Source organism: Mytilus edulis, chromosome 1 (genome assembly GCF_963676685.1).
Source record: "Mytilus edulis chromosome 1, xbMytEdul2.2, whole genome shotgun sequence".
NCBI classification, from domain to species: Eukaryota; Metazoa; Mollusca; class Bivalvia; order Mytilida; family Mytilidae; genus Mytilus; species Mytilus edulis.
Window position 1 is genome coordinate 17024341 of NC_092344.1, and position 15089 is coordinate 17039429.

The following is a 15089-nucleotide window of genomic DNA, read 5'->3' on the forward strand; positions in this document are numbered from 1 at the left end:
AAAAAAAAAAAATTGCATATCAACTGGTAAAATCTTCCCACAAATTACATCACTCAGTCACTACATTTATCAAACAAGCAAAGGGCATCATCAAGACCCTCATATAAAACTTGTCAAAGAAAATCTGTGAATCAAAGGACATCACCAAGACACTCATATGAAACTTGTCAAAGAAAAGCTGTGAATCAAGTGTCATCACCAAGACCCTCATATGAAACTTGTCATAGAAAGCTGTGAATCAAAGTGCCCAAGACCTTTCTATGAAACTTGCCAAAGAAAGCTGTGAATCAAAGACCAAGGCCCTCGTATGAAACTTGTCAAAGAAAAGCTGTGAATCAAAGGGCATCACCGAGACTCTCATATGAAACTTGTCAAAGAAAGCTGTAAATCAAAGGGCATCACCAAGACCCTCATATGAAACTTGTCAAAGAAAGCTGTAAATCAAAGGGCATCACCGAGACTCTCATATGAAACTTGTCAAAGAAAGCTGTAAATCAAAGGGCATCACCAAGACCCTCATATGAAACTTGTCAAAGTAAGCTGTGAATCAAAGGGCATCACCAAGACCCTCATATGAAACTTGTCGAAGAAAAATGTGAATCAAAGGGCATCACCAAGACCTTCTTGTGATACTTATCAAAAAGCTGTGAATCAAAGGGCATCATCGAGACCTTCATGTCAAACTTTTTAAAGAAAAGCTGTGAATCAAAGGGTATCACCAAGACCCTCATATGAAACTTGTCAAAGAAAGCTGTAAATCAAAGGGCATCACCGAGACTCTCACCAAGACCCTCATATGAAACTTGTCAAAGTAAGCTGTGAATCAAAGGGCATCACCAAGACCCTCATATGAAACTTGTCGAAGAAAAATGTGAATCAAAGGGCATCACCAAGACCTTCTTGTCAAACTTTTTAAAGAAAAGCTGTGAATCAAAGGGTATCACCAAGACCCTCATATGAAACTTGTCAAAGAAAAGCTTTGAATCAATGGCATCATCAAGACTCTCTTATGAAACTTGTCATAGACAACTGTGCATCAAAGGGTATCACTAAGACCTTCATATGAAACTTGTCAAAGAAAACCTGTGAATCAATGGGCATCATCAAAACCCTCATATGAAACTTATCAAAGAAAAGCTGTGAATCAAAGGCCATCACTAAGACCCTCATATGATCAAACTACAAATTTGTGCCTAAAATAACATACAAACTATAGAAATTTATCAGAAGAATGCACTCTAACTATAAGTTAGACCAAACTTGGTTATGTTTTATGAAGATGTAAACCCATTTTATAGTGCATGGAAAGCCATGAATTATGAAAATGAGAAGGAAAAAATTATTTTTTATTTGTCTGAGAAGGGGTGAATATGTAACAAACAATTAAAGTAATAGATTATCACATTGCAGCTTTACACCAAAAGATATCATGAAGATTTTGCATTTGATTATAAATATTGCTCATCCAATTCAGTTTTTGCTTGGCTGCACAAGCATATGGTTGGGATGTGAAAATTGGTACATTTTGCGTAATAACCTTGCCTTACAGTTTTCAACCCAGATCATAAACAGTTTATAGAACTTAGGTTGCATACATAATGAAGCCGTGCACCTGCTTTAATGGATTTTTTTTTGGATTTTTTTCTTGTTCCAGAAGTTTTAAATGGGGTTACCAATTTTGTGTCATTTAATTCCCACAGTTATCTACCCAGATCCCTCAAACTTCAAACAAATTTAAGTATGCACCTAACATTAAATTGTTTAAAAAATCTTTCCCAATGGTTCATGTCTTTAGAACAGTTTTTACCAGAAACATTTACAAAATTTGGTGCCTAAAATTTTGGTAACAATTGTCAACTCCTGTAGATTCAACAAGCTGTGGCTAGGTGCCTGAAACTTCACAAAAAGATTCAACACATGCTGAGGGTTTGAACCTGCTATTATTGGCTTGTTTTGGATTTTTTCTCCATCTGTTAGTCTTTTCTATGAACAAAATTTTACTAAAAATGACCAATTTCCAAAGACTAAAAGATGGAGAAAATATCCAAAACAAGCCACTGGACATTAAGTTATCAACAATCAATCAAATCAAAGTACCATCTATACTCTGTTTCAAATCTGTTATCCTATATATATTTTACTTATATGGTTTAATTTTCCCTCCTGCTTTTATTCTAACAATATCCATAGTATCATCGTCCTGAACATGCATGAAATATTTGCCACTGGACATTAAGGTTCATGTGGACCCTATGGCTAAAATGGCCGTATTTATACCCCTAAATTTACTATGAGTACAGGCAAACATGTGCAACTGGAAACGTTTTAAGGCATAGCATGCCCTAGATAAATAATATTGAAATGCATTGTATGATTTAGAAAATTCATAACTTAACTGGATTTTGCCGTACACTTTTTTTCGTCCCTGCAGAAGATGATACAATTAACAAACAGTTGAGTTTACCTTGATATGGTCCACTCAGGTACACAGTTTAAATAACCAGTTATTGTCATGGATCTATTGTCCATCCAATGTCCATGTCAATAAATACTGCTCACTTCAATTATTATCTGTGGGGAAGTTCTCAAACCTGTTTCCCAACTTAGTTTATTTTGGCACCTTCTGGAGGAATGAAAAAAAGTGCACGGCAAAATTCTGGAAAGTTTTTATTTTTCTAAAACATAAAACATATTCGAAATTATTTTATCTAGGGCATGCTATGCCTGATTTTTTTTACAGATGCGCAGGTTTGTCTGTACTCAGAGTAAATTTTGAGGTGAAAATACGGCCATTTTAGCCATAGGGTCCACATGAACCTTAATTAAGTAATCAACAATCAATCAACTCATAGTATCATCTAATGATCTATACTCTGTTTCAAATCCTTTATCCTATATATATTTTACTTATATGGTTACCAACTTATTAACTTAAAATCATACACTTACCCGAGGATGCACTCTTGTGATCTTTTCCTCCATGTACACAGCATGATTTCAATTGTCCATACTAATTCTTCATTCAAAGATGTGTCTGTTTGGTGATCGACATTTCATGGTTTTGATGGTACGTGTATCCCTTTTCCACAGCTGAACAAAATGTTCCTTTTCATAATTTTCTATAACCAATGCAAACTTTTTGTAGGAATTGAATTGTGCATTAAGCTCATTTTTTTAGATGTTGTATCATCCATTATCACACTATTTACTGACCAACTATTTAGGTTGAAAAGTACTCACCCATATTCAGTTCATTTGGTTTGTGATATTTTTCAAATTACATAAAATTTGCCCATATACAGGTACATGTACATGATAGTTTTTTTTCTAATTGTATTTTTATTTTCAGAATATATTCAATTTGATAGTTAAAAGTTTAGTGTTTATCTGGGTAACAGTAACAAAAGTTTTTAAATATAAAATTTTGATATTTAATTATCATTCTTAAATTTTAATTCCAGCAATTCCAGTGAGATATAATTTAATCAGAGCCGGCTAAATAGCAAATTTGCTATTTTGCCGGTGCCGGTCAAATAGCCACTGCCTTAAATGTAATGGTGACAGCTAAAAAAAACTTAGACAATTTATCAGTAAAATTTGGATAATAATTAAAAATAATCTGTAGAAGCTATTACTTTAATACATGTAGACTACCTGGAATTTTTGTCCCAGTTTATTAACATTCCTTGGATTCCTTTTGATATTTTAATTATTATTCTTACATTTTAATTCCAGTTATATTTGATTAATAAAACCGGCAAAATCGCATATTTTCTATTTTGCCGGTGTTATACACCCATTCTTTCCCTATGCCAGTTTTTTCCCCTGGGGAAATTTTGGATCATTGCCATTCCTCCCCCGCGGAAATTTGGCAATACGTATACATATTGTCCCTTTTCCCCCATGCCAATCTCCCCCAATAGAATAGATTTCACTATATGTATATCAGTCTGAAATTAAACCCAACAGAGTTAAAATTAGATTTTTATGCTGACAAATATTTTTTTTTCAATGTCGACATGGTAATCAGCCTGTCTATGTGTCCACTCGTCTGTCTGTATTTCCCCCAGTTTTTTCTAATCTGAATGGTCCGCTAGTCGGTTGACATTCTCAACAGGATATGTGTTCACAAATCTGTCTAAATGTTTACCAGTATGTCTATTTCCACTAGTCCGTCTACATTTTCATCGGTCTGTCTATGTGTCTACTTGTCTGTCTGCATGTTCAACAGTCGGACTTCATATTCACCGGTCCGTCTATGTCTACTATTATGTCTACAGGTCCATCCGTCTGTCTCCGTGTTTACTAATCTATCTACATGTTTACAAGTCATTATACGTTTACACCAGTACTAGTGTGCCTACATCTCTACTAGTCTGTGCATGTGTCCACCAGTCTGTCTACATGTCTACCAGTCGGTCTATATGTCTACCATACTCGTCTACATGTAAATCTGTCTGTCTTCATGTTCATCAGTCCGTCTATCATTGTTTTGCCGTCTGTAATTGCATTTTTTGGGGTATTATTTTGTCTGATCGTCCGAATCTTCAATATGCTGACATTTAAATGCATTATTCTGACCTGGCAACTTACAACTTACTTTTATTATTTTTAGTTTTTACAAGGTGTATACTCCATACTAATACCATAATCATTTGAAGTGCCAGCAAGTTTTCATTGGGGTTCATTATAACATGTATAAGTCAAGGAACATTTTATCACCACAAAAATTCACGTTGTACGTTAAGTTTTTCTGACAACAGACTAGCAATCATACCACATCTTCTTTTTTTTTTATATATAGTATGACGATTAAACTTGTATCTTTTATATGTTCCAGACCATATGAGTATTTGGACCGTACGCGTACGGTCCGGACCGTATACGTAAACTCTTGCGGTCTGACCATACGCGTACGGTCCAGTACGAGCTCGAGCTGACCATACATGTTATTTGATCATATGGGTTAAATTTGTGTATATATATTGAGTTACTTAGTTATTGTCTTTATTTGTTTTTGTTGTTGTTAAAATTGAGAATGGAAATGGGGAATGTGCCAAAGAGACAACAACCCGACCATAGAAAAAAACAACAGCAGAAGGTCACCAACAGGTCTTCAATGTAGCGAGAAATTCCCGCACCCGGAGGCGTCCTTCAACTGGCCCCTAATCAAATATATACTAGTTCAGTGATAATGAACGCCATACTAATTTCCAAATTGTACACAAGAAACTAAAATTAAAATAATACAAGACTAACAAAGGCCAGAGGCTCCTGACTAGGGACAGGCGCAAAAATGCGGCGGGGTTATACATGTTTGTGAGATCTCAACCCTCCCCCTATACCTCTAGCCAATGTAGAAAAGTAAACGCATAACAATACGCACATTAAAATTCAGTTCAAGAGAAGTCCGAGTCTGATGTCAGAAGATGTAACCAAAGAAAATAAACAAAATGACAATAATACATAAATAACAACAGACTACTAGCAGTTAACTGACACTTCAATTAAACTGACTGAAAGATTATGATTTCATCATATGAACATCAGGCACAATCCTTCCCGTTAGGGGTTTAGTATCATACCATCATAACATATATGAAAAGAACATAACCCGTGTCATGCCAACAACTGGTTTTTGAATAAATGTGTTTAGTTCCGATGCAAAGACCTTATAAGTGAATCAATATTAACGCCAAAATATGCAATCTTTAATGACCTGACAACAGTATCGTAACTATATCCCTTCTTAATAAGTCTATTCAAAGGTTTTGTTAGTTTTTGAGGTGAATACTGACACCTTTGTGCTTTATAAAGAATATTTCCATAAAAAATTGGATGTTATATGTCACAAACTGTAAAGTTTATATGGCAATAAAACTTTGAATTTGAATTTGAATTTGAATTTGAATTTGAATTTGAATTTGAATTTGAATTTGAATTTGTTAAATTGAAACAAGCATTTATCACAATCTTTACTTTTAGTTTTACAAATTGTTATTGATAATTTATTACAATTAGATAGATAAAATGAACAAACGAACAATTGAAATTAAGTAGTTGTTTAATTTTATATCTGAATCCTTACTCTCGCTCAAGGTGACACAATTCAAGTAACGTAATATTTTTTACATTTTTTCATGTATGCAGTTCATGCATGTTCCTTTGCATTAACATTTTTTGGTAAAGTTGCTAATATTCTAAAACAATTGACCTCCCACATTATGTTTACTTCCGATATCTTCAATTTCAGTGATCATAATTCAATTAATGTATTACTGATCGACATACTTAATACAAGAGACTAACATATTTAATTAGCGTGAATTTAAAAAAAAGGGGGGAGGGGTAGGAAGGGTCCTGATTCCGAAATCCCGGGCTTAAAACACGAAATTCCGAGATCTCGAATTTAAATAAATTGAAATCCAGAAATCCATGTAGACATCCAGAAATTCGAAAGAAAAATTTCCGGATCCCGAAAGAGTCAATCTCGAAATCCTGAGCTTAAAAACACCCGAAATATATATTAAATGAATATTATAAGGGGGGGAAATTACTGCTTCTCAAAAATTGGCTGATCCTGGTTTTCCTTTCAATCTGACTGTCAGAGGGGGAAAAGTTGGATCGATCCAGATTTTCTTCCCGGATAAATTAGCATGAGGAAGAATGGCTGTAGGACACCGGCGCCGGCTAAATAGAAAGGGGGTTATAAATAGCAAGTTTGCTATTTTGCCGGTTAAAGAGCCACTGCCTTATTAATATAAATACTGTGCATTGATTTATTTCTTTTATCAATATTATAGATCAGCATTTTTATTACTAGGTCATAAGAAATGCCAGTCCAATGAAATTATGTCATAAACTGAGCTGCACATTAATTACACCGAATCCCTCTATGTACCCCGTTGCATTAGACAGGAAATTTACAGCGCCATCTATTGACGAATGAAAACAAAGACAGGTTCATGGGTAAAAACTAGTTAATTTCACTTGCATGACTAATATTAACATAATCAAACATACACACAGTCTGTACTTGTTGCAAATAATAAGAAAATTTGCGTTTAAACGACAAGTCATCGTAAAAAATCATGCGTATATCGGTGTAGTTTTTAAATTCTATAATTTACACCAGGCCATAACAGGAATGACCATGACCTTTCAGTATGTTACTAGTAAGAGGCCTGCGGAGGGGGTTAAATAAAAGGGTAGATAAAAATTCTTTAAAACCCAGTGATTATTTAAAGTTGTCATGTCAAATGACATAATTGATACATAAACGGAAAACGGCGTTGTAAAAGTAGATTGTGTATCTTTTTTTCTGAACATCCATTCTGGTCATTTTGCAGAATTTTTTTTTTTAAATAATATATACTTACATGTAAATACATTGTATCATTGAATATATTATAATATTAACAGAAACATCTCTAACTTAAAATTAAAAGTTGAAACAATAAAAAAACCTAACTTTTAAAGTGTTTTTAACATTCAGAAAAAAAAGTCCTGTTAAAATCAAGGGCAGATAATCTTGTAATTATATTGAATATGATGTGACATTTTTTGATTTTCAAATTTACATGAAAATTATGCTTGTTACCCCTTTTTATTTGACATTAGGATGTTTTTATGAGAAGCAATTCTCTCTTTAAACTTTAATAACATTTATTGTTTCGTGACTTCTGAATTAAGAAAAAAATGAATAGCGTACACCATTTTACCCTTTATAGATTCTTTATACATATATAATGATCTTTCACAGAAATTAAAGAAAAATATATTGTCAAACATTTAGTCACTCTGTCATAACTACCCCAAAAAACTATTGATTTAAAAATACATTTCAAATTCAGACAAACAAACAAAACAATATTACAGTGGTCCAATTATTGGTCTTAATGTGAAAAATTTAAAAGGCATTATTTTATATACATGTAGAGTTATTAAGTATTTAAACAATTCATGTAAAAGGGAGATGAGTAAAAAAATTGTTATTAAAGGTTCTGACTTGTCTTTATCCTAGCTTTGTGTACTTTGGTAGAATGTCAAGATCAACTGAAAAACTTACAATGACTAAATGCCACCAAGGAATTGCATATTGATAACTCCAAATCCTTGGTGCCACTAATAAACCTAATTTAACACTTTCAAATAATTTTTTTATTAAAAAAGACCACTTTAGAACTATCCATTTTCTATATTTCTTTCTTGCACAAGTCATGTAGACATATTTATATTATTTCTAACATCAGTACATTGCATAGTATACATGTTAATGAAAATACTTCAAGAGAATAAAATAAATATTGCTTTTTTTCTGCCATCTTATCAGTTGTATGATATGACAATGAATTTAAGTAAAAGAAGATGTTAGATTAAATGTATTTGAGACAACAGCCATCATCACAAAAAAATCCCCCAAAAAAACAACATCCAAAGGTCATGATTTTCTGAAATTATGATAATTTCAAAAAATATTGTGCATTGTATTAGATTTATACTTAACTTTTTAAAAAATTGCTCTTTTTTTTAATTAAGGTTAGATCAAAATGGATGAAAAAGTGATGTGTAACAGGACTGATATTGAGAGAAGTGAAAACCTGCCAGATATGCAAAGGAAAAGTATTCTAGAAATAGCAGGACAACAGATCATTGGAGATGAAAGTTAGTTCTGAGAGTATCAAAATTAATTCATCAATGTTATGCATGGAGTCTAGTCATGCTAGTATTACATTTTTATATAATAAAAAATATAGAGTAGAAATAAGAAAAATATCATACATTTGAAGCTGTACATGTATCAACATATGACACAGTTTAAAATACACAGTAAACAGAATACCTAAAATAAGATGTGTATGACAATGTATGATTTCCATAGAGACAACTATCTGAGGAACAAAGAACAAGGATTTGAAGAACAAGATTTCAAGTACAGATTGTGATAATGTTCAAAATATATATAGATAAATAGATATTTCATGATTTTTACTTTAAGGTCAAACTTTAGGCCCTTTGATCCTTCTCCTTTTAAAGGTGTCTACCATTTTAATTGTTTTTATGCCCCACCTACGATAGTAGAGGGGCATTATGATTTCTGGTCTGTATTTCTGTTCGTCTGTCCGTCGGTCCGTCTGTCTGTGCATCCGTTCGCCAGGATTCAGGTTAAAGTTTTTGGTCAAGGTAGTTTTTGATGACGTTGAAGTCCAATCTACTTGAAACTTAGTACACATGTTCTCTATGATATGATCTTTCTAATTTTAATGCCAAATTAGAATATTGACCTCCATTTCACGGTCCACTGAACATGGAAAATGAAAGTGCGAGTGGGGCATCCATGTACTATGGACACATTTTTGTTTCTTTATAGGTGGCTTATCTGTTGAAGATACTAGCAGTACAGATAATAATGGACAGTCATCTCTTAGAGAGCCTCTAAATGTAGGAAAGAGTGTACTTGAACTGACCACAATATTCCAGATTATTGAAAATATGGTAGGTCAAATTATTTATCAGTAAAAGTCATTAAATTCCATGGACGTAGGGAACCAGAAATTACAAATATATTGGTTGGGTTTGTATTTGCCATAAAGCGAGACAAATAAACATTTTTCAAGCCTTCAACTTTGAGAATCATTTATAATCAAGAGATAACACACTGTCTGAACAAATAGTTTCCATTTTTCTGTACTTTAATGGTAAATAAATTTTAAGTTTTTAAGCAGTGAACATATTTTCATTTTGACAGCAACAACAATCACTGGTTAGACACAGGGTTCCAGTGAATTGTTAAACATTTCAAAAAGATTGAAAATTATAAATGAAGTTATCTATTTGTTTTTAATACAGATATCTCTAATATATTTGTTTTAGTGTTTGAAATTGAATGATTACGGAGAAGAGTTTGTGATGATTATGGCTAACCCTTACAAACAGACATCTAATTATATTGGATCTACTGAAGGGAGACAATTCATGAAGCAAAATACCAGTGTAATGCAGGAATTTGTAAAACATTGTTATCGTAAGTTAGTTAACTAAATCCAGTATCATTTTTGTCTTGTTAGGTTTTTAAATCAATAGCTAACTTTAAAACAGTACACAATATGAATATTAAAAGAAAGAATACAAAAAATAATTCAATTACATTGTAATTTTAATTGATTTAGTAACTGGATAGTTTTCTGATCAATGCATTTGAATGAGGGCATAAATGGTTGAAACCCCTTTTAAAAAATGACTGAATCAGCCTCTGTTCACAATTTCTGACCCTCATTGCATTGATAGTAAAGTTTGATTAAAAATAAGACTGAAAAAGGAAAAAAATGTGTTGTTTTTGTCTTGGACAGGCATTGATATATGTGAAAGTGCTAATCTACTTTAATAAACCCATAGAAATAGTCCGCATTTTCAGCATATAAAATTCACCTTTTATTGTGGTCAGTGTAATAATAAGAAAAACAAATAGATATAATTTTTTACAACTCAAAATATTACCAAATAAATCAAAAGAAAATTAAATTAAAACAAGTCTTCAAATAAGAGCACAAAACTTTTGTTTACCAATGCAAAGAGATGATTAATTTAAATTCAGTTTTGTATTACAGATGCAGCTTGCAGGTTAAGTACAGTAAAATCTGGACAAGAAATAAATCCAAACATAGCTGAACAAGTAAGCTCGTCTGAAGTAAAAGAGAATCAAGACAGAAAGGATAAACAAAATAATTCAGCCATCAAGAGAACAACTATTGAATTCTCAGATAATAACAGTGAAACAAATGGATTTGAATCAGATGTAACAGAAAACTATGACATTGAAAAAATTGTGCAAAATGCAGTTCAAGTTGTTGATAAAAACTTAGATGAATTGAAAAGCATTGAAGAAGAAAATAGGCTGACTAATATCACACCTCAATATATCAAAGAATATCCTCATCCTAAAAAGAGACTCACGAAAATGAAAGCACAGGAAATTGATGAAACAAATGGTAGCAAGACATCAAAAATAATTCTGACAAAGGGAATTTCAGAATCCCCAGTAGTTAATAAAAAGATGAGCAAGTCAAAATGTATTGGTAAAAGTCTAAAGCAAGATAAAAAGAATGCCAAAAACAAGAATAACAAGTTTGAATGTAAGACTTGTTTCCTTATGTTCGATTCTAGCTCTTTGTTAAAGCAGCATATGGTCAAACACAAGGCAGATACTCCATCAAAGATAATTTGTTCTTGCTGTAAAAAAACATTTAAAACAAAATTAAAATTGAGAAAGCATATGAGATCTAAGCATATGAAATATCCTGCCATGCAGTTTACCAAAAAGACGTTTGTTACTATAAAATGTGAAAAATGCAGTAAAGTATTTCATCGTCAAGATACATTCAAATCACACATGAAATTTCATGATGCACCAAAACACAAATGTCAGATTTGTGATAAAGCATTTTATTTAAAAACCAATCTGTCCAAGCACAAGAAAACCCACAAGAAAAGATTAGAATGTCAGTCTTGTCAGGCTGTTTTTACAGATAGAGAAAATTATGAACTACATAACTGTCAATCGAGCGATCCTGAAAACTTTACAAGAACATATAATTCATGGGTTACGGAAGATGGCAAACATGTTTGTGGAATTTGTCGAAAAGTTTTTACAAAACGTAGGGGACTTCTAACGCATCGTAAACTTCATTCTATTATTTGTACAAGTCATGTATGCAATATCTGTAACAAATCATATAAAACAAGAAACAGTTTGAACAAACATGTGAAAATAGTTCATTCAGGGTCTCGAGACTTTGTTTGTGATTTATGTGGAAAAAGTTTTAAACAACAAGACACACTCAATGTTCACATGAGAACGCATGACAACAATCGAACTGAATATGAATGTAAAGTATGTGGAAAATTTCTGTCTGCACAAGGTGCACTTAAAGTCCATATGAGAACACATGTGAATTTGAAACCTCACATGTGTGATGTGTGTGGAATGTCTTTTTCTCAAAGAGGTAATCTAGCCAAACATATGCTGTCACACAGCAACAACGCCAATTATAGATGTGAACAGTGTGGAAAAGATTTCAAATATCCTGACACATGGAGAACCCATCAGAGATCACATGCTTTAAAAGCAGGTTTAGACGACCTTAAAGTAATGGCTTTTGGAAAGTTTTATAGATGTGAAGTTTGTGAGAAGAAGTTCGCCTCAGCATCACAGTACAAAGTCCATATGAGAACACACACCAATGAAAGACCCTATCCATGTCTTCGTTGTGGTAAATCTTTCAAGGAGAGTGGTAAATTAGCTCGGCACATGAAAACACATAAAGGACTTGAACACAACGAACATAATTATATTTCTAATTCCAAAGACACGACAGACGATAAGAGAAGAAGGAAGGACCAACGTTATGTTGATATTGCTATCAAACCAGGTTATGATGTAAATCTTATGTTGCCACAGAGAAATGAATCTCTGACAATGGAAAATGTGATGCCATCAGCAAATCAAAATCAAAGCACTGATATCGGCCAACTTTATCCTGTCCAATTTACAGAAAGTACAACATTCACGGATGAAGTATGTAGTGATACCAGCTCTGTTATAAATAAAGGGCCACAACAATCTTCTCATGCTGGAAGTCCTATACGAGTTATTGATGATAGTCGTCACCAATTTCTCATGCATCAGCTGACACCTGTTACCAGCCTCATTATGGAATCGGCAGACGGACAACAAATCCAGCTTCCAAATGAAATGTATGTAATGCAACTTGGCTTACCAGATGATAGTCATGTGACAAATTCTAATCTCATAAATCCGACTCAAGCATATTCTCCTAATAATGATGTCATGCAAGCTAATCAAACTCATAATATGCATTCATACAATAAATACTTATAAAGTAAATGTAAGGATTCATAAAATTACAACTTTTTTGCATAGATTAGTACTATTATATTACCATGTTTTTAAATCTGATAGTATCAACCCTTGTTTTGTCATGTTTCAATCAACATGATCATGATAAAGGCATACAGCTCTAGTTCATTTCCGATTGCATCATTTTTCATGTGTATTTTCTTGGTAATGAAATTGATGTGTACTGCTTCTATTCATTTACTTTTGTATAACAATTACTGTGAACAGTTTGCTTAATTGTCAATGTATTTGAGAATATTCTTTTATTTTTTTCTGACCATCTGCAAACTATTTTAAATTTGTTTTTTTATTAGGTTAGCATTGACTGAAATTTGTTAATTGTTAATCAAGGCAACCTTTGTTTTTATTTAGAAACATTAATGTGCATTGTTATTATAATACTTTTGTTTGCTTTTGGTATTATCTATAAAATTAGAATAAGGAGATAATAAATATTTATATTCAAATTATGAAATATTGACAAAGAATTACCATTTACTTAAAGTACTACAGTGCTTTGTAATGATACAGGGAAGAACATACTTTATATTTAGTACTTTATATTTAAAACCAATTTATAATTTCTTAATAAAATATTTTAGATACTTTGTTGCTTTAAAATGAAACATTGTCATGATTGTGTGTGAATTTGAAAAAAAAATAAAATGTCATTGATTAACTGTCTGTAACAAAATGTTGGTTGTTAATTTTAATGTATATTTTTGTTATGAAAGATAACAAATATTAAAAAAAGTCATATTTTTAATGGCAATATTTTTATTTTGAGATCTTTTTGCTGTAAAAAAAAAAAGCTATTTTATTCTAACATGGAGTTATCTGCCTTGGTGTATCATACTTTTCACTTGCATAAAAACATATCAGATAGCAAATTCAGTAAACAATTAATCTGATGAAAATATTTTTAAATGTGGTAATTTAATATTATTTTTAACACTTGAAAGCAGGAAGAAGTTTGCCTGCTGTTACTAATCAAATCAAACTAGATTGTAAATTGATAGATTTCTTTATTTCAAATGTTTACACAATTCTAATGGAACTCATTGCTGTACCAAAGAATTATACAGTTCTTAAAATTTATCTTGAGGCTTGCTCGATCAAAGACAATGAATGTCAAAAAATGTTTTGTTTTGATTTACAAGGATGTCTTATAAAATACATATGTGTACCTTTGTATACCTAGTCCTACTTTATAATTATAATAACCGATTCCATTTGTTAAATTGATATGTCTGATCATTAGTTTGGCAGTCTTGCATTGTTCTTATTTGTCAAGGATTTTTATAGTAAGTCTTCCTCACTATATAAATCATTGGATTTCTGAACAATTGGAAAAATTATATTGCATACAAACTTTCCAACATTTCAAAATATTTTCCAAGAGTATGGAAATTTAGAGCAAAACTTTTATATTTAGGCTTCTTATATTAAGGGCAATATTGAAGATCCATAACATTTTTCATACTTTCAACAGAAATTTCAAATCATAAACAGAATCTTATAAATGTATAAAGCAAACAACAATCATTAAATTTTAAACAAAGCGAAAATATTAAAATGTATAAAACAACACTTAAATATAAAAAAGCATTCTATCAAATGGATTCAGTCTTGATATTTTATTCAGTCATTTTGATTATCATCTGTTTTTGTTTTAAATATTATTGAGTATACAAAGAGGTGTTTATTATTCTTAAATGTTTGTTGATGATAATGAAATAAAGAATATAATTGATGTTGTGATGATTATCAGAGGCAGATCCAAAGAATATCTTCCAGATGTAGAGGAATTATGTCTCGTTACACATATTTTGTCTTTTGGGTATGGGAAGGTATGTAGGCAAATGAGAAAAAAAAGACTGCAGATTATTTTAAAGTCTGATGCTTTTGGACCAACAAACATTATTTTTATAATGGTCTGAGTGGTAAGGGTAAAGGTGAAATTTTCAAGGTTCAATGTATGAAGATACATAATTATGAAGTTATATTGGTGTGCCCTAGTATTACCCTGGATCTGCCTCTGTTTTTGCATGCTGCTATATATGTGATATATTTTGTTACTTTAGATAATTTTATCATTTTAGTCTTAATCACTTTTAATGAAATTGTATCATAATCTCGATTTTTTTGTGTTGAAAAATGAAATAAATGTTAC

At 31.8% G+C, this 15089-nt stretch overlaps 2 protein-coding genes across 2 annotated transcripts in view; one reads left to right on the forward strand and one right to left on the reverse strand.

Annotated features, from left to right (window-relative positions):
- Positions 1-3095, reverse strand: part of LOC139526119 (AP-4 complex subunit epsilon-1-like) — a 57356-nt gene extending 54261 nt beyond the window's left edge. The window contains exon 1 of the mRNA XM_071321271.1: positions 2950-3095. Coding sequence (XP_071177372.1) covers positions 2950-2982 — 33 coding nt within the window. The 5' untranslated portion in view covers positions 2983-3095. The remainder of the gene's footprint in view (positions 1-2949) is intronic.
- A 3767-nt stretch (positions 3096-6862) lies between these two features.
- LOC139526149 (zinc finger protein 878-like) lies at positions 6863-13521 on the forward strand. The gene is made up of 5 exons (XM_071321287.1): positions 6863-6969; positions 8539-8664; positions 9371-9495; positions 9874-10024; positions 10608-13521. The coding sequence occupies exons 2-5, from the start codon at positions 8550-8552 to the stop codon at positions 12896-12898; spliced, it is 2682 nt and encodes an 893-aa protein (XP_071177388.1). The 5' UTR covers positions 6863-6969; positions 8539-8549; the 3' UTR covers positions 12899-13521.
- Positions 13522-15089: the final 1568 nt, after the last annotated feature.